The sequence below is a fragment of the Tursiops truncatus genome, chromosome 5 (assembly GCF_011762595.2).
Source record: "Tursiops truncatus isolate mTurTru1 chromosome 5, mTurTru1.mat.Y, whole genome shotgun sequence".
Taxonomy (NCBI): domain Eukaryota; kingdom Metazoa; phylum Chordata; class Mammalia; order Artiodactyla; family Delphinidae; genus Tursiops; species Tursiops truncatus.
Genome location: NC_047038.1, coordinates 100,453,845 through 100,473,859, shown reverse-complemented (window position 1 = coordinate 100,473,859; position 20,015 = coordinate 100,453,845). Strand labels below are relative to the sequence as shown.

The 20,015-nt window shown below is 35.8% G+C and overlaps 1 protein-coding gene across 5 annotated transcripts in view; it reads right to left on the bottom strand.

Moving 5' to 3' along the window:
* Positions 1-20,015, bottom strand: part of ARHGAP24 (Rho GTPase activating protein 24) — a 775,519-nt gene that overhangs the window by 440,517 nt on the left and 314,987 nt on the right. The window contains exon 2 of one of the 5 annotated variants that reach the window (XM_073805425.1): positions 925-1,001. The exons of the other annotated variants lie outside the window; for them this stretch is intronic. Coding sequence (XP_073661526.1) covers positions 925-928 — 4 coding nt within the window. The 5' untranslated portion in view covers positions 929-1,001. The remainder of the gene's footprint in view (positions 1-924; positions 1,002-20,015) is intronic. 5 annotated transcript variants of the gene reach the window in all.

Below are 20,015 nucleotides of genomic sequence, written 5' to 3'. Positions count from 1 at the left end.
TATCTAAGATAATAAAGATAATTTTCCTTCTCTTGATTAATTTTTCCTTGAATAAATTGGAAACAAATAAGGCTCTTTCCCAAAAAATGTGCTTGGGATATCATGGCTTCCCATATTGTATATAGTAGGAATGCAGTAAATTCTTGTGGCTTTGAATATTAATTCTTGATATAAAATTACCTAGGACCTGAAATGCTCATAAGATATATATTTTTTTTTACTGGAAACATAAATAGTCACACATATTTTTTAAGTGAGTATGTATTTTTTGTCACAAAAAGGCACTATCCTTCAAATCACATCAGCCAAGTTAACACATTAATGGTAATTTTTCATTGACAGTTTTATGAAAAAGAAATTCTTCCTCACTCTTTCTCATCTTTCTTCAAGATCTTTAGTTAAGTTCACAAGATGTATCCAAAGTCCCCTATTACAAAGAAATATTTTTTGTCATAATTATGATCATTTATTTATTTGGTAAAATAGCTATAAATTTTGGAATCTGAACACTAAATCTCCTTTGTGATCAAAAGCCCCCATACCTTTTGTTTACCAGTTAAAGCAGCAAATCAGCAATCTATTACAATTAGGTAGATATTTTGATCAGAGTTTCAATGAGTAATAAAAAAGGTATTGGAATAGATTTGAAAACAAAACATAAGGAACCATTCATGATATGAGTGGCAAAGATAGTACATTTTAGTCACTATACAGTATATTTTCAGTGATATGTAATTATATCTAAAGAAAAAAGTACAATAATATATTTCCATCTATATCTGATATGTGTGTATGGCCTGACTCTTATATTGAGGGTGCTAAACAATAATACAATGTAGCATATTATCTGATGCATCTTCATGTCCTAGACTAGGGATATAGTATAGGGATCCTATATTAAAGATGGAAATATTGAAATCTCACCCATCTAGAGGTGATACTCCTGAGCACGTCAGCCATCAGGACATGGAAACTACACCCCCCAATAAGGCACAGGTCACCTGGAAAGAAAGTAACATTTGGGTGATGGAGTGATCCTTGAGTCTTTATCCGAAGAACTGAAGGCTTCCTCAGGGAAGCATTTGCTGATCTCTCTGATAAAGTTTTAAGTGTTTATAGGACCATATGCCTCTCCTCTGTGGCAGTTGCCACAAGCATAATTTTATATTTACCTGTGTGGTTCTCTCATTAATGTCTATTCACCTGAGTAGACCCTATGTTCTCTGAGAATACTATGTCCTTTTTGTGTGGGGACAGGATCATAATTGTATCACTTCAATGGAAACAGTGCCTAGCACATAAGAGTCAATAAATATTGTCAAATTTGTTGAATGAATTAAACACAGATGAACATTGAACATTAGAGATGTAACCTAAGTCAGGGTATATCTGTTACAATTAACGTCAAGAGAAACAAGGGATCACCAAATGGGAAGACTGAAAATAGAGCCCTTCATGTTTTCAATATTCAAGAGGTGAGCAATGGGAGAACGTATGGAAGAGATGGCTAAGGAACTGCCAGAACAGTCAGCGTTTAGGACAGCGGTATGAAGGAAGTCAAAGAGGAAAGAACTGTAAGAACAAATGATGTAGAGAGAGAAGCATCAAGGCTAAGTAGGTGGGAAACTGCAGAAGGGCCACCAAGTTTGGGGATTGGAGATGACTAGACGGTTTAAGCAGAAAGAGTTTCAGAGTGATAGAAATGGAATTAAAATGGAAACGGGGAAAAAATGGAGGTAGTGAGTATGGACTAGCAAGTTTGCTTTTCCAAGAAAATCAATAGTGAAGAAAATAGAGAAATAAAGCCATAATTTAGGGATGCAGGTCTTTTAAATTGCATGAGGGACTAAGAGACATATTCATAGACACACACACATACATCAAACTGCATCATAGAAATTTTGAGTAAACTCTGTCTTAGTCTTTTGTGGGGTGGGGTGGGGAGAAGAGCGTTTATGAAGAATTTAATGGGCATTAGGAAGGGCTATGTGATTCAGATGTGACAACATTCTGCTTTGGAACTGGTTATTCTCCATAACCAAATCACATCCCTTCTTGTAAGTTTTATGGGTTCCTTTGTTTTAGTCATCACTAGGATTGTCAATAAGGTAATGTGGAGACTCATTTCTGCCTTAAATCTCCTGAGCCCTTCCTAACCTGCATTCAATTTGTGTGCTACCAATCACATGGTAATTGCCAATTTCTACGTTGTTACGTATTTACCATATAGCTGACTCCCTCGTTTCAATTAGTAGTGTTATATTTATTGAATTGAATTGAATGCATGCTCTTCATACACAAGTTGGATAGTTTGTGTCTGACTTGCAATAGTGAGGAATAATTCTGAATATAATGGCCATTTTTTCTTCAGCTTTTTATTTTTAACTTCTTACCATTTAACAAAAAGGTGCAATTTATTTACCATCTATTAAAAAGTATGAAATGAATGAAGCTATACAAATAATGCATTTTTGTGCTTCTAAACATCAATGGAAAATCTATCAGCTAAATTTGAGGCATTTTATAATTATATTTTGCAACTGAGCTCTAGGAAATAACTCACTTGGACTTTGAGTTGGAATGTGTGTGTTCTACATACTTCAACTCCTTGTCTTGGGAGACATTCAGACCCACTTAATTAAATACACAGCTTTAGGGAAGTTATTGTCTTTAACTTGTAAATACAGCCAGAAGCAGCCCAGCAGATCTTGGCTAAATGTGATTTGAACTGGAGGGAGAACAATCATGATCCCCTTGTTCAGTCACTTTTATCTACTGCCCTGAGGTCACTACTAGTGCCTTTGATTAGGTTGGAAAAGTAGGGAGGTCAAAAGGTGTGATCCCACTGATGTCACATATGTCTGATTGGCAACTGGAGGCTTTGTACAAATAACCTTATGCATAACTAAACATTAACATAATATGGGGACTAGCTACTACACTCTATTTCACATAGCTGATCCTGTGTTTTCAGAAGTCACTAATTTTTCCTTACCATCCTTCTTTGAACCCTCACATATTTCCATCTCACTTAATCTTCTCCAACTGCCTTCTCTCCCAATAAACAGACCAATACATTCTACCTGTAACCAGGCAAATCTGTCAACACACTGGCCCCTTTTGTTGTCCCCAACTATTATGCATCCTTTTGTTGGAGGATGTGACAAGAGAGCAGACCTTCCTGGTCTGACAGAGCCCAGCCCAACCACTTCCTAGTGCTGAAAACCTAAGGCATAATAAGGCCACAGACACCCCAAAACACACCACCAGACGTGAACCTGCCCACTAGAGAGACAAGATCCAGCCTCTTCCACCACAACACAGGCACTAGTCCCCTCCACCAGGAAGCCTACACAACCCACTGAACCAACCTTAGCCACTGGAGACAGACATCAAAAACAGGAGGAACTACGAACCTGCAGCCTGCAAAAAGGAGACCCCAAACACAGTAAGATAAGCAAAATGAGAAAACAGAAAAACACACAGCAGATAAAGGAGCAAGATAAAAATGCACCAGACCTAACAAATGAAGAGGAAATAGGCAGTCTACCTGAAAAAGAATTCAGAATAATGATAGTAAGGTTGATCCGAAATCTCGGAGATAGAATGGACAATAGAATGGACAAAATGCAAGAATCAGTTAACAAGGACCTAGAAGAACTAAAGATGAAACAAGCAACGATGAACAACACAATAAATGAAATTAAAAATACTCTAGATGGGATCAATAGCAGAATAACTGAGGCAGAAGAACGGATAAGTGACCTGGAAGATAAAATAGTGGAAATAACTACTGCAGAGCAGAATAAAGAAAAAAGAATGAAAAGAACTGAGGACAGTCTCAGAGACCTCTGGGACAACATTAAACGCACCAACATTCGAATTATAGGGGTTCCAGAAGAAGAAGAGAAAAAGAAAGGGACTGAGAAAATATTTGAAGAGATTATAGTTGAAAACTTCCCTAATATGGGAAAGGAAATAGTTAATCAAGTCCAGGAAGCACAGAGAGTCCCATACAGGATAAATACAAGGAGAAATACGCCAAGACACATATTAATCAAACTGTCAAAAATTAAATACAAAGAAAGCATATTAAAAGCAGCAAGGGAAAAACAACAAATAACACATAAGGGAATCCCCATAAGGTTAACAGCTGATCTTTCAGCAGAAACCCTACAAGCCAGAAGGGAGTGGCAGGACATACTGAAAGTGATGAAGGAGAAAAACCTGCAACCAAGACTACTCTACCCAGCAAGGATCTCATTCAGATTTGATGGAGAAATTAAAACCTTTACAGACAAGCAAAAGCTGAGAGAGTTCAGCACCACCAAACCAGCTTTACAACAAATGCTAAAGGATCTTCTCTAGGCAAGAAACACAAGAGAAGGAAAAGACCTATAATAACGAACCCAAAACAATATAGAAAATGGGAATAGGAACATACATATCGATAATTACCTTAAATGTAAATGGACTAAATGCTCCCACCAAAAGACACAGATTAGCTGAATGGATACAAAAACAAGACCCTTACATATGTTGTCTACAAGAGACCCACTTCAGACCTAGAGACACATACAGACTAAAAGTAAGGGGATGGAAAAAGATATTCCATGCAAATGGAAACCAAAAGAAAGCTGGAGTAGCAATTCTCATATCAGACAAAATAGACTTTAAAATAAGGACTATTAAAAGAGACAAAGAAGGACACTACATAATGATCAAGGGATCGATCCAAGAAGAAGATATAACAATTGTAAATATTTATGCACCCAACATAGGAGCACCTCAATACATAAGGCAAATACTAACAGCCATAAAAGGGGAAATTGACAGTAACACATTCATAGTAGGGGACTTAAACACCCCACTTTCACCCATGGACAGATCATCCAAAATGAAAATAAATAAGGAGACACAAGCTTTAAATGATACATTAAACAAGATGGACTTAATTGATATTTATAGGACACTCCATCCAAAAACAACAGAATACACATTTTTCTCAAGTGCTCACGGAACATTCTCCAGGATAGATCATATCTTGGGTCACAAATCAAGCCTTGGCAAATTTAAGAAAATTGAAATTGTATCAAGTATCTTTTCTGACCACAACGCCATGAGACTAGATATCAATTACAGGAAAAGATCTGTAAAAAATACAAACACATGGAGGCTAAACAATACACTACTTAATAATGAAGTGATCACTGAAGAAATCAAAGAGGAAATCAAAAAATACCTAGAAACAAATGACAATGGAGACACAACGACCCAAAACCTGTGGGATGCAGCAAAAGCAGTTCTAAGGGGGAAGTTTATAGCAATACAAGCCCACCTTAAGAAGCAGGAAACATCTAGAATAAACAACCTAACCTTGCACCTCAAGCAATTAGAGAAAGAAGAACAAAAAAACCCCAAAGCTAGCAGAAGGAAAGAAATCATAAAAATCAGATCAGAAATAAATGAAAAAGAAATGAAGGAAACAATAGCAAAGATCAATAAAACTAAAAGCTGGTTCTTTGAGAAGATAAACAAAATAGATAAACCACTAGCCAGACTTGTCAAGAAAAAAAGGGAGAAGACTCAAATCAATAGAATTAGAAATGAAAAAGGAGAGGTAACAACTGACACTGCAGAAATAAAAGAGATCATGAGAGATTACTACAAGCAACTCTATGCCAATAAAATGGACAATCTGGAAGAAATGGACAAATTCTTAGAAATGCACAACCTGCCAAGACTGAATCAGGAAGAAATAGAAAATATGAACAGACCAATCACAAGCACTGAAATTGAAACTGTCATTAAAAATCTTCCAACAAAGAAAAGCCCAGGACCAGACGGCTTCACAGGCGAATTCTATCAAACATTTAGAGAAGAGCTAACACCTATCCTTCTCAAACTCTTCCAAAATATAGCAGAGGGAGGACCACTCCCTAACTCCTTCTACGAGGCCACCATCACCTTGATACCAAAACCAGACAAGGATGTCACAAAGAAAGAAAACTACAGGCCAATATCACTGATGAACATAGATGCAAAAATCCTCAACAAAATACTAGCAAACAGAATCCAACAGCACATTAAAAGGATCATACACCATGATCAAGTGGGGTTTATTCCAGGAATGCAAGGATTCTTCAATATACGCAAATCTATCAATGTGATAAACCATATTAACAAACTGAAGGAGAAAAACCATATGATCATCTCAATAGATGCAGAGAAAGCTTTTGACAAAATTCAACACCCATTTATGATAAAAACCCTGCAGAAAGTAGGCATAGAGGGAACTTTCCTCAACATAATAAAGGCCGTATATGACAAGCCCACAGCAAACATCATCCTCAATGGTGAAAAACTGAAAGCATTTCCACTAAGATCAGGAACAAGACAAGGGTGCCCACTCTCACCACTCTTATTCAACATAGTTTTGGAAGTTTTAGCCACAGCAATCAGAGAAGAGAAGGAAATAAAAGTAATCCAAATCGGAAAAGAAGAAGTAAAGCTGTCACTGTTTGCAGATGACATGATCCTATACATAGAGAATCCTAAAGATGCTACCAGAAAACTACTAGAGCTAATCAATGAATTTGGTAAAGTAGCAGGATACAAAATTAATGCACAGAAATCTCTGGCATTCCTATATACTAATGATGAAATATCTGAAAGTGAAATCAAGAAAACACTCCCATTTACCATTGCAACAAAAAGAATAAAATATCTAGGAATAAACCTACCTAAGGAGACAAAAGACCTGTATGCAGAAAACTATAAGACACTGATGAAAGAAATTAAAGATGATACAAATAGATGGAGACATATACCATGTTCTTGGATTGGAAGAATCAACATTGTGAAAATGACTCTACTACCCAAAGCAATCTATAGATTCAATGCAATCCCTATCAAACTACCACTGGCATTTTTCACAGAACTAGAACAAAAAATTTCGCAATTTGTATGGAAACACAAAAGACCCCGAATAGCCAAAGCAATCTTGAGAACAAAAAAAGGAACTGGAGGAATCAGGCTCCCTGACTTCAGACTATACTACAAAGCTACAGTTATCAAGACAGTATGGTACTGGCACAAAAACAGAAAGATAGATCAATGGAACAGGATAGAAAGCCCAGAGATAAACCGACGCACATATGGACACCTTATCTTTGATAAAGGTGGCAGGAATGTACAGTGGAAAAAGGACAGCCTCTTCAATAAATGGTGCTGGGAAAACTGGACAGGTACATGTAAAAGAATGAAATTAGAACACTCCCTAACACCATACACAAAAATAAGCTCAAAATGGATTAAAGACCTAAATATAAGGCCAGAAACTATCAAACTATTAGAGGAAAACATAGGCAGAACACTCTATGACATAAATCACAGCAAGATTCTTTCTGACCCACCCCCTAGAGTAATGGAAATAAAAACAAAAATAAACAAATGGGACCTAATGAAACTTCAAAGCTTTTGCACAGCAAAGGAAACCATAAACAAGACCAAAAGACAACCCTCAGAATGGGAGAAAATATTTGCAAATGAAGCAACTGACAAAGGATTAATCTCCAAAATTTACAAGCAGCTCATGCAGCTCAACAACAAAAAAACAAACAACCCAATCCAAAAATGGGCAGAAGACCTAAATAGACATTTCTCCAAAGAAGATATACAGACTGCCAACAAACACATGAAAGAATGCTCAACATCATTAATCATTAGAGAAATGCAAATCAAAACTACAATGAGATATCATCTCACACCAGTCAGAATGGCCATCATCAATAAATCTAGAAACAATAAATGCTGGAGAGGGTGTGGAGAAAAGGGAACCCTCTTGCACTGCTGGTGGGAATGTGAATTGGTTCAGCCACTATGGAGAACAGTATGGAGGTTCCTTAAAAAACTACAAATAGAACTACCATATGACCCAGCAATCCCACTACTGGGCATATACCCTGAGAAAACCGAAATTCAAAAAGAGTCATGTACCAAAATGTTCATCGCAGCTCTATTTACAATAGCCCGGAGATGGAAACAACCTAAGTGCCCATCATCGGATGAATGGATAAAGAAGATGTGGCACATATATACAATGGAATATTACTCAGCCATAAAAAGAAACGAAATTGAGCTATTTGTAATGAGGTGGATAGACCTAGAGTCTGTCATACACAGTGAAGTAAGTCAGAAAGAAAAAGACAAATACAGTATGCTAACACATATATATGGAATTTAAGAAAAAAAAAATGTCATGAAGAACCTAGGGGTAAGGCAGGAATAAAGACGCAGACCTCCTAGAGAACGGACTTGAGGTTATGGGGAGGGGGAAGGGTGAGCTGTGACGGGGCGAGAGAGAGTCATGGACATATACACACTAACAAACGTAGTAAGGTAGATAGCTAGTGGGAAGCAGCCGCATGGCACAGGGATATTGGCTCGGTGCTCTGTGACAGCCTGGAGGGGTGGGATAGGGAGGGTGGGAGGGAGGGAGACGCAAGAGGGAAGAGATATGGGAACATATGTATATGTATAACTGATTCACTTTGTTATAAAGCAGAAACTAACACACCATTGTAAAGTAATTATACCCCAATAAAGATGTTAAAAAAAAAAAAAAAAACCTAAGGCAGTTATTGACAATAACCAAATAACAACTTAAAGATTGATATTAATTATTCATAACTTAAGGAAGTTATTTACAAAAACCAAACTTGCTGATTATTGTGTGATTTGCATAAAACTGGGTGTATCCAGAGCTTAATGAAGAGAAGGCAGTCAATAATACTTCCTTCTTTTCCCTGGTATCTTTTTCAAGTTACCCCAAATTTACCTTTCCTTACTGGTAACACTTTTCATTTCTATGTCTAATTCTTATATCTAATATATAAGACATATATATATATATATATATACACACACACACATCTGCTATAACCTCCATGCTAGTGTTGGCTGCTTCACAGGCTTCCCTAGACTAGTTCTGTTTGCCTCAGATCATTCCACTCATTTATTCCATTATCCAGGACTTGCAGACTTCTCATTCTCCAATTACTGAGCTCTCATGTGCATGTTGAGCAGGCTCATTGATGTATAGGTAAAAGCATCTCAACTAAGGTTATAATGCCCTATATGTCCTCTGTATCCTGGGAAGAGAACAACTTAACATAAGCTAGTTATTTAGTTAAAATCTTTCTCAGATTTTTAAATTAGTGATTATCATAATATATTTAGAATGTTAAATGGGATTTTATTGCATTTGAATATATACTGATTTTATAGTTACAATAATATTTATAATCACATAATAATCATATCCACAAAAAACACAAAATTTGCTAACATCTTTATGTTTGGCATTTGACAGCTGAAACAGTGGTTGAGAGGTGTATTTCAGATTATATAAATAGCACCTTAGAATCCAAAGGTATATTCTACCCCCACTGATGAGGCAGGATACCCCTTTTTCTATGCAGTAAATCATGAAGAATAGTTTAGCCTATAAAGCTGATTAAGTGCTAAAAACTACATTCTCAAAGGTGTGGAACAGCAGAGAGTTCATTTTAGAGAATATTTTCATTCAGACTTTGATTGCTGAATGCATATCAAATAAAATAGACAATTAAACAAAGCAACTTGACTGACAGAACAATATAAATTTTAGGTCGAAAGTAAAAATAATTAAAAGGAAAATGTAGGAAAAACATTGAATGCATTTCACTAAAGTACACTTACCTAGCTAGAAAACTAGGATATTTCTTTATGGGCAAAATTAACAATAAAAACAGTAACAACAAAAGGATAAAAATGACGTCACCTCCCTCAAGATGAGAATTATTATGGAGATTTCTTGATTCATAGGAAACATTTCATTTGAGAATTAATACTATAATCCCACTCACAAACATATCTAGTAGCTACTTTTTTTAACTCTCTGCTAAATACTCTTGCTATATATTTTATCTCAGACTGTTAGAACACTTTTTAGGCTTTTATAAGCTCTCACATATTGAAAGCAAAACACAAAACCATGACCTTGAAGGTGATTTTGTTCCAGGTGTCACCCCATGGTCGTAGCAAAGAGTTTTCCTCTCCCAAGTCAACACCTTTTGTTGACAGAACTGGCTTTTGTCTATTGAGAGCTGCCACTGATCAGTGACTAGAACGAACTCAGGAACTCAGAAGTTTTCCATCACTGACAGAAAGCAGTGGACAATATAAAAATAGCATTATATACTAAGGATTTGTTGAGACTTCCTAGCAGTGACAAGATTAGAGTGGTCATAGCACAAAGTTTTTTTTTTCATGCAGCAAATCATGAAATGGCAGGCAATCATGGAAAATAATATGCCACTAGGAATAACTGTTGTCAGATCTAACTGATATTCAAATGTTTATGGTGTGTTCACAGTATTTGTAGTTTCTCCTTTCAAAGACCACAAAACATTATATTTGGTGTTAAAGTCTTTCATGGCGAAACTAAATTCTGCAGGATCAAACTGTAGATAAAGATGCTTTTATAATTCCAAATGTATTCTCCAATTGAACCATATATTCTCTATTGGAAGAAAATTACATAGACTGGCATGATTATGGATACAGAGAGAGATAATGTTTCAAAAATTAATTATCCAATCCTCAGTATAAGTATTTGAGTTAATTATCCTCCATTTGTCAATTATTCTCCACAGCCCTCATTCCTGTAGGATCATTCTGTTTTTCTCTGTCTTGATAAGGAATTCTTTCCTTAAAATCTCTTCATTCACCCCTATGGGGTGAATTTTATTTTCTGACAAGGACCCTAAATGAAACACTATCACTCACAAAAAGACAAAATAGGAACAAATGAAATGTGCTACTACATACTTCTAAATTTTTAAATCCCAATTCATTTCACATTATGACTTTAATATTGATTCCTGAAAATAATGGTATCTATCATCTCCATTATCACTTATGTGGCCAAGTTGCTACTATAACTTGATAAAAGTTTGTGCTTTGCAATTTTACTATATATCCAAATGGAACTTAGGACTCTACAGTTAATAGACGTTCATTACAAAGAGAACCATAGAAACTGGTCACTGATTCAGCATGATGTGGAAAGGAGATGGATTTTTGAAATAAGAAGGCTGCAGATGAAGCTAGTTCATACAACTCAGTTTACAAGCTTCACTTGCTAAATGGAGGAAATAAAAACTCATTTTGTAGGATTGCTGTGAGAACAAAAACAAACAACAAATATGAGTACTTAATGAAAGAGCAAAGTACTATACTCAGCAAAGGTATTTATCTTATATTTAAAGCTAAGAGAGTTGAAATACCTATATTAAGGATTTAATAAAACATAAGTTGCAAGGCCAGTAATAAAACACTAGGTATTGAGATGCTTCTCCTTTCCTACAATGATCAGCCTAAAATCAAAATGGTTTAGAGAAGCTGTAAATTAGTTAGACCTGGAAGGTCACTTATGAAGTATGTAGAAATTCATTCCTCATCCCTCCAACACACCCACTCAATGTCAAAGTCCTATGCTTAAAGAACTTATGTTCTTCGATATCACTAATCTACTCATTCACTGAAAAATTATTCATTGATAGTTTCCTATGCTCCAGATACTGTTCTAATTGTTGGGGACAAAGCAGTGAACAAAATATATCATCAGTGTATCTTGCCGACAGTAATGTCATCTCCCAGAATTTGCTGTGCATTTCTTTCATTGAAATCTTCGTTTTATCTTCTTCTCTTGGTCTTGTATTTTTTAACCTCTAGGTGTGGCCAGCTGCTGTACTTGTGGGTCTTGGTCAAAAAGTTGGTACACAAGATTCCCATTGACTAATGCTTAACACATATACCCTAAAAAAGGAAAGATAGAATTTTACACAGAAAGGGAAACTAATCACCCCGTCTGTGTAATTTGTGTTTCTAGAAAATTATAGAATACTAACAAACTGCATGAAACTTACTCTTAGAACCCCAAATACCTTGATTATGGAAAATAATCCCTGCACTTATGCAAATAAAAAAACCTAAGGCCTAATACTCATTTACTCCTTAATTATTTCCTTGGGCAAAATTTGCTAAGTGCCAACTCTCTTTAGAATGAATTTCCTAGAAATTCTTGAATAATTAAATACATAAAATAATACCATCCAAGAAGAGAATCCAGATTCACTGAATGATTTCTGACTCTATTCTTATACTAGAGAATGTTAAAGAATGTCAGATGTAATTTCTAATTACAGAGAGCTTACAATCTATTTGGGGGGGGTCAGATATTACATATGGAACAATTAATAAAGCCAGTATTAAATATATCAGTGTTATATTTCTCAATAAAGTGTTATTTGGGTACTTATTGGAAAATCACAATCCAGAAATGCATTCCAAGTACCTCTGTCCTGCAAAATGAGGGTGATAAAAATGTACAATAGGGAGAGCTGATGCACTGTGTTCCTGGAGACTTGCAAAGTAACAAGCCCTCTGGACTAGTAAAGGCGGTAAAGAAAATAGTCTTCTGAAAGTTAAATAACACAGTGAAACAACCCAGAGCAAATATCTACATAGGAGAAGTTCTCATAAGGTAGTACTACACTGTGAAGGCAAAGAAACAGCTTATCATGATTCTCATCCATTTGGAAAATGCAGTAGACATTTGTTAGAACTTCACTGGCTTCATACCTAATGATTTTTTTCCCTATTTTTATACCCACTAGACCCCTACTTTTTTGATAAAAATGAAAAGTAGCTCAGGAATATTCACCTGTTAAGTAGGCCTGGAGGATTACATGGCCCTTCTATTTTCTTTTTCTTTTTCTTTTTTAATTAAGAAGCAGATCTCTTTTTTAAGTGAACTGAAAAGTAATTCTTTCACCATAATAAATACACATGAGACTAAGGTCCATTTTTTCATACATTCAAGCGTTCAACAAATATTAGTTGAACGCCACTTTAGTCCTTGGCATTGTTAATATAATATGAACAGATTTAAATTAACTAATTCTCAAAAGAGGCAAAATGAAGTGGAAAGGTTTTTTTTTAATAGCACAACATTCATATGGCCAAATATAAAATTGAAGAAATTAGCTTTATAGTCAACCAGATGCTTTTGCTTGGCAGAAACCTCCTAAATGGGATAACTAAAATATTAATAAGCCAGTAAAATGACTTGGAAGAAAATACTTTTAACATATTTGGGGAAACCCAAGAGATAAACTTCTTGCCTGAAGAAGGTTAGTAAAAAACTGAAATTGCTGAGATGAACCCTGAGCAAATTGATATTCCAGCTGCATGACTCAGGAAAACTGCATCCTTTTAGTGTCTGTTAATCATTATTTAGAACAGTTGCTCTCAGGGGTGATCCCCACCCTAACTCTTCTGAAGACATTTGACAATATTGGGAGGTATTTTTGGTTGTTGAAACTAGAGAAAAGGGGTTCTCCTAGTTTCTAGTGAGTAAAGGCCAGGAATTCTGCTAAACGTCCCACAAGTCAGTCCCCGCATAACAAAAAATTATCTGACCAAGAATGTCAATAATTCTGAACTTGAGAAATGATGATGAAAAGCCAAGGAAAGAGTGATCCAAAAGATTTCAGGCCAATTGAACTTAAGTAAGTCCTCTGACAGGTTTCACCAGCATTTTACTCTCAATCAGCAATTACCTTACACTTAAAATCAGAAGATTAGATCAAGTCAAGTGTGTCTTTTCATAGTACAAAATTAAATAAAATTAGATTATAAAGAAACAGGTGCTTTATTTCATCAGACATAGGAGCAGCATGCCACAGAATTATGCATCACAGTGTACTTGCCAAAATCTATAATTTGATTTAGGACTGGTGCATCTAGAACACTATAGCTCACGGTCTCCTCTTGGAAATAAATTTGAGCTCCGATAGAATACTTGATGACAACAACAAAATCTTTTTATGTTTATGTGCACATAACCTTTAAAATATCTGTACCCCTGATATACTACAATGACTATACATGATATGTACAAAGGGATTTTGCCATCACTGACGATAACCAGCTGAAGAGTAGTCAAGGTGTTATTATGTATTTGACCCAGAGGACCAAGACTTGTCTCTATCTTTCATGGTGTTAAATAGACAAGTATCAATTGAATATCACTATAACTAGAATCAACTGAAATGAACAATTCTTTATTACTGCCTATGCAGAGAATGTGACATGAATACAATTCATGTCCAGTTACAACAATCTAGGACTCATGCATATGCAAAAGACATACAAGCAATATTCATCTGTTTGAATTTTGTTTAACAAACACATAGTACTAACAAGGCATTGTTATAAGAGCTTTGAAAATGTTAATTCATTTAATCTTCATGAAAATCCTATGAATTAGATGCTATTATAATCCTGACATTTACAGATGATGAAAGAGATATAAAGAGGTTAATTCTCAAACCCATGTCATTAGAACCTAATTACACTTTGCCTACATTATTGTTACAACTGCCAACTGATCTTCTACCCCTCAATCTTTCTCCCTCCAATCCCTATTTTAAACTGATGCCAGAGCCATTTTTCTGTAGCATATCTACTCATTAATTTTGCTGCTTAAAATTCTCCAAGTACTCCTGATATCTTCCTGGATTATTACGATTAAAAATAAGAAACAGTATTTTTAACACAGATAGCTCATACTTTTTTCTTGCCTTTTGTGTATAAAGTCCTGTATTGATCACTTTACATGTAATATCTTGTTTAAACCCAGCTGTCATGATATGGAATACAGGGTATGCCACAATCTGACCCAAATCTACACCTTTTTTCATGCTTTTATTCCTTTGCATGGACTGGTTCCTTCTTTTAGCAACTTTCTCTCTCTTTGCTTTCTCACACAGTTCTACTCTTCAGTTTCCCCAGAGCTAGGTAATCTATTCTTTGTGTTCATAATGCACTTCACACACACACTTCTATTACAGCACTGACCATATCATATTGTAATCTATTGTTCATACACCTGTCTCTTATCAGTGTTTGAGAAACTCATTCCAGATTCGTTTATGTTCCTGGCATAAAAGGTACTAAACAAACTTATTGAATATATGTCTCAGGAAATCAGGGGAAGAAATGGGTGTTTGCTGTCAATGTTGAGCAGCAGAAAAATCCATATCCACTTCTTTGATCAAATCAAAAGATTTTGTGCATGAGGTAAAATTCCAGGAATCATTTAAAAGAAGAAAAAAATACTTGGCAGGTTTTTGAGAGAGTATTTCTGTTTTCAAAGTGATGCTCAGGAAGCAATATGAGAATGAGTGCACCTAAAAAGCATTAAGTTGTCCTACTCGGACAAGAAGAGAACAAAGGTATGAAAGAAGTGATGAGTGAAACAGTTCAACACACTCAGGTAAAATTTTCCATAGGTAAGATAAGGGTCTCTGAGTGGATGAGGTTAGCAATAGGAGACATTCAGAAGAAGAGAGGCTTCCTCAAGCTAGAAGTGGCTTTGCCATATTTGAATGCCATATTTGAATGTTCCACTTTTATGGAAACATTATGGCTCAAAACTTTTAATTTTGCCTTTTTATTATTAATATGCACCTCCTACCTTCCCAAATAAAAAATATGCCCTGTTCATCATAATACTCTGTACCCTAGTGCAACATTTGACACATAATGAATGGGTTTGCTAATTGCATAGAAATCACAAGTGAAGCTTATGAGGAGGTAGTGAAAATATGCTGGAGCTATGATGAATGGAAGAAATGCAAAATTACTTTGTATTCTAAATTATAATGAATTATTAATAAGAAACAGCCTCAGAAAAGACAGCAATGTCCCCTGAAACTATTCCCACTTCAGCTTTCCCTACCATAATGTAACTGAACATTTCTATCATACTTTTCTCTGGTGCTCTGAATGCCTATACACACTCCATTGATCTATCCCATGTCTCCTGAAAGAAGCAAATGTGCAGGATGTTGCTGACCCACAATAGATGAAGCAGAAGTGAACTTTAAATAAGATTCAAGAATAAAATTACTGCTTGAACTCCTAGGAAATAAGTTACATTACAAATGTACAGATCATGTGTAATAATCCTAAAAGTAAAATATTAGTACAACATAATAGAATTGTTCCATAAGCATGAGTCTAAATAAATAAACTGAGTACTATTTATCTTTAAAGATGATAGGAAGATTTTTTCCTCAATAATATATTCTATATAAGAAACTCATAAATGTATTACTGACAGTTGTTCAACAGGAGTAATTAAAATGGTATTCACATTCAAAATTTCAGTAACTATGTAAAGCAACTTCCAGGGCTTCCCTGGTGGCACAGTGGTTGAGAGTCCACCTGCCGATGCAGGGGACACGGGTTCGTGCCCCAGCCCGGGAAGATCCCACATGCCGCAGAGCAGCTGGGCCCGTGAGTCATGGCCGCTGAGCCTGCGCGTCTGGAGCCTGTGCTCCGCAACGGGAGAGGCCACAGCAGTGAGAGACCGCATACCGCAAAAAAAAAAAAAAAAAAAAGCAACTTCCAGTAGAATCCAGAAATCAGAAAGTAAGCTTGTTAAATTGCAATAATCAGCAAAAACCATCCCATGAGTGGTCCTTCTCTCTTCAACAGGCAGGACCCCTGTGGTCTTCAGTAGCAGCTTCAAGGTAGCCCCCAAACTATTGGTATCCAATACTTAAAATCATTAGGGTTTTCCCAGACAACTACTTTTTATCTCATAATTTGATTTTAAGAAAGTTGTATTGAGGTGTGAAAAAAAACCTTTAAAGCATATTTCATTCTCTGTGCAGTCCAAGTTAGTGTTCATCAATACAAGTTCATCAAAACAAATGCTGAATTCATTAGGTCCATAATCTCTATTTCAAAGGAAGGAAATGGAACTAAGTGATTAAGAGCCTGCACCTCTGAGAACAGGCACCATGGGGGAGTATAAATGTTCCTACAAAAAACCTGCTTCTATTTTTCTAACATAAAGAATGAGAGTAAAATAAAAGGTTGACTCCCTAAGAAAACAGGAACACAGAGAATACCCTCTACAATTCTCTATGAACCCCAGGTGTGGCTCCTTGTGTAGGTGACATTCATGGCCAATGCACAAATAGTAAAATATTTGGTGGGATGCTTTCTTCCAGGAATGGTGACAAGTCTGCACTGAAGCAGCCACAGTATATCACCTATTCCCCTGGAAAGCAGTCTCCAAAAGACTGACTGTAGTGATTAAATTTAATGAGCTAAAAACATGCAAAGAACCTAGGACAGGACATGACACACAGTAGGTGCTCAATAATTAGTATCGCTTATGTATAGAACATTCTTGGCTCAAACAGCAGTATGCTCTGAAGATATAACCAAGGTTTTTGTCTAAAAAGTTAATGGCTTTCCGTGCTGACTTTTTTTTTCTTTTAGAAAATTCATCAGAATTGTGTAAGCTGATTTTTTTAATGGAAAAGTTAAAAGCTTTCCTGGTTTTCTGAGATAAGTCCTACTGCAGAGAATAAAGAAAGCTTGACTCAAATATAGTAAGATATCTAAAAGGTAGACTCGAAGAGGTGTGAAAAGAGCATAAATGTATAGCATGAGCCAAAAGCATGAGCTATATTTTTTAATGCTAATAATACATGGGCATGTGAAACTATTAACAAAAATACAGCTGTGGGAAAAAGTCCAATTAAATCTTGAATAGTTTATAAACATTACTGCATTTTGGTATCAAAAATGTAGTAATTTGGATATTAATAAAATAGTGGATAGAGTGTAGATATAAATGAAACCATGTCAAACTATGTTGGGCTGGAGCAAAAAGGTTAAGATCTCATATAAGTGGCCTCCATCACAATACAGGAATGTAAAGACACTCCATTTCACAAGAACCCCAAACGCAATCAAAATAAATCAGCAGAGTCGGGCAATCAATAAGCCATCTCCTCACTTTCCCTGCTCTTCACTCCTGTCACACTTCTGGGATTTTAGTCTGCTAACATGTTTTGGGGTGTTTATAAGATATTAAATCTAAAGTACAGAGCCTTAGAATTGTCTCACTAAAAGCATCATCTAGGCCAGCACCTACAGTAATTCAGGTTACTCATTGCACAAGGCAGCCTGATGGAGAGAGAGGGGGGAGGTGAAATCTACCTCATGCTAGCCTCTTGTACTGTAGCATGACCTGCATCTTTCTGAAGGATGAAGAGACCTTTTCTACTTCATATAAAAGTGCCATGTGAGCAAGCGGTGGCCCTGTGCATTGCTACAAATGCATAAATGAGCACTCTGCCATGGTGATTCCAGTACAGGCTTTGGACTAAACCACATTTGGATTGAATTCCTAGTGCCATCTCTTACTACAAGTAGGCCTTATCCTTAACCTCTCTAAGCTGTCTCCCACATGTAAAATGGAAATAGTATCATCCACCATGCAGGGCAGTTGTGTGAACTGCAGGTCCTGAATGGTCATGGAACAGCATTTTTTGTTCATATGTTCAATACGTGATAGCTACTGATACGATTAACTCTACATATCTGTAATAGAAACTTTACTTAACTAAACTCCTATCCATTAAGTTGTTAAACTATTATACAGTGTGTTAAAATCTTATCCATTAAATGGTTAAAATCTTACACATCAAAGAAAAATAGTTATGACAAGAATTTGGTTATTAAATATTGAATGCTTAAGCTCACCCAAGAATTTGTTAAAAATCTAGCCCCATCCTAAGATTCTAATTCAATGGTCTAAGATGGGCCAGAGAGGGGAGTGTCAGGATTCTGCAGCAAAATTCTCCAGGTAATTCTGGCATAGATGAACCACACTTTGCCAACCTGTACTACATATAGAGAATATTGTTATCTTCAAATGAGCCTGTGAGTAATAACTGATAAATTATCCAATCTCCAAAAAACTAGCTAGATATACAAATGTAAACCATGGGCAAAGAATTGGGTTGTTCATCACCTCTATATGAAAATGACCAATATGTATGGAATTAATCCCATCACAGTACAACCATGCCAAGAGTATAAGTTTTAGAGTCCACAAATATGCATTTATTAGTATGCTTGTTCCCTATTAAATTATAATTCTGATGTAAGAAATTCAATAGAATCAAATTCTTTAAATACTTTATCTCATTTTTTTTACCAAGAAACTTTCCTCCACAGAGGAGGAAAATAACCTTTCTTCCTGCCAACCCATCTATAAGGCATTTATTTATTTGTAAGCTAAGTGACCATAGTTGCTAACTATATTTACATGTTCTGAGTGGTAATTCCACTTCAAAATTTACCATGCTCTTTAAACATGCTAAAAACCCCTAAAATAACATTTTCAACTTTATGCCTTCAAATTGTCCCAAATTACACAATTATCTTTGGCTGACTAAGTGTAAAATTTTGATAATTATGACATTTTCCCACCGTTTACTCTTAAGGTAAGGAGAAAAGTGTTTCTGAGTTGTATTGTATTTTGTTTTTATAAAGTCATTTTGAAATCCTAAAAGATAAAGAAAGACAATCTGTTAGACTAAACAGATAGAAAATAATGATTCAATTTTGTCTTGGTTTGAAAATGTCACCACTTCAAAGGCAAATCATGCCAGGAGCATTTACCCACAGTCCTCACATAAGTTCTAAATCTGAATACTACTGTGACAGTGGCCAAGATAATGGGTCTTTGGAGAAACCATTCTTTATTCCCAATCTTCACTTTATTACTATATTGCATCGTAAGGAGAGGAACATCACATACATGTGCTCAGTGAATCCCACGAAGGGTGTTTATTGAGAACCCAAGCACTCAGCAGTTACATGATCAGAGTGAAGCATGGCTCCCTGAATTCCAATAGTGCACACGATCTGGAAAGACCCTCAACACTGTCATGCAACAGCTACAGAGCAATTAGTGACTCAACTAGTAGTCTTGGCTATAACTGCTTTATGAACTAAGAAAAGGAAAGGAAAGGAATGACTGAAGTTTACTGTCATTAGGAAATGTCTCATTCACATTAACGAGGCTATCAATG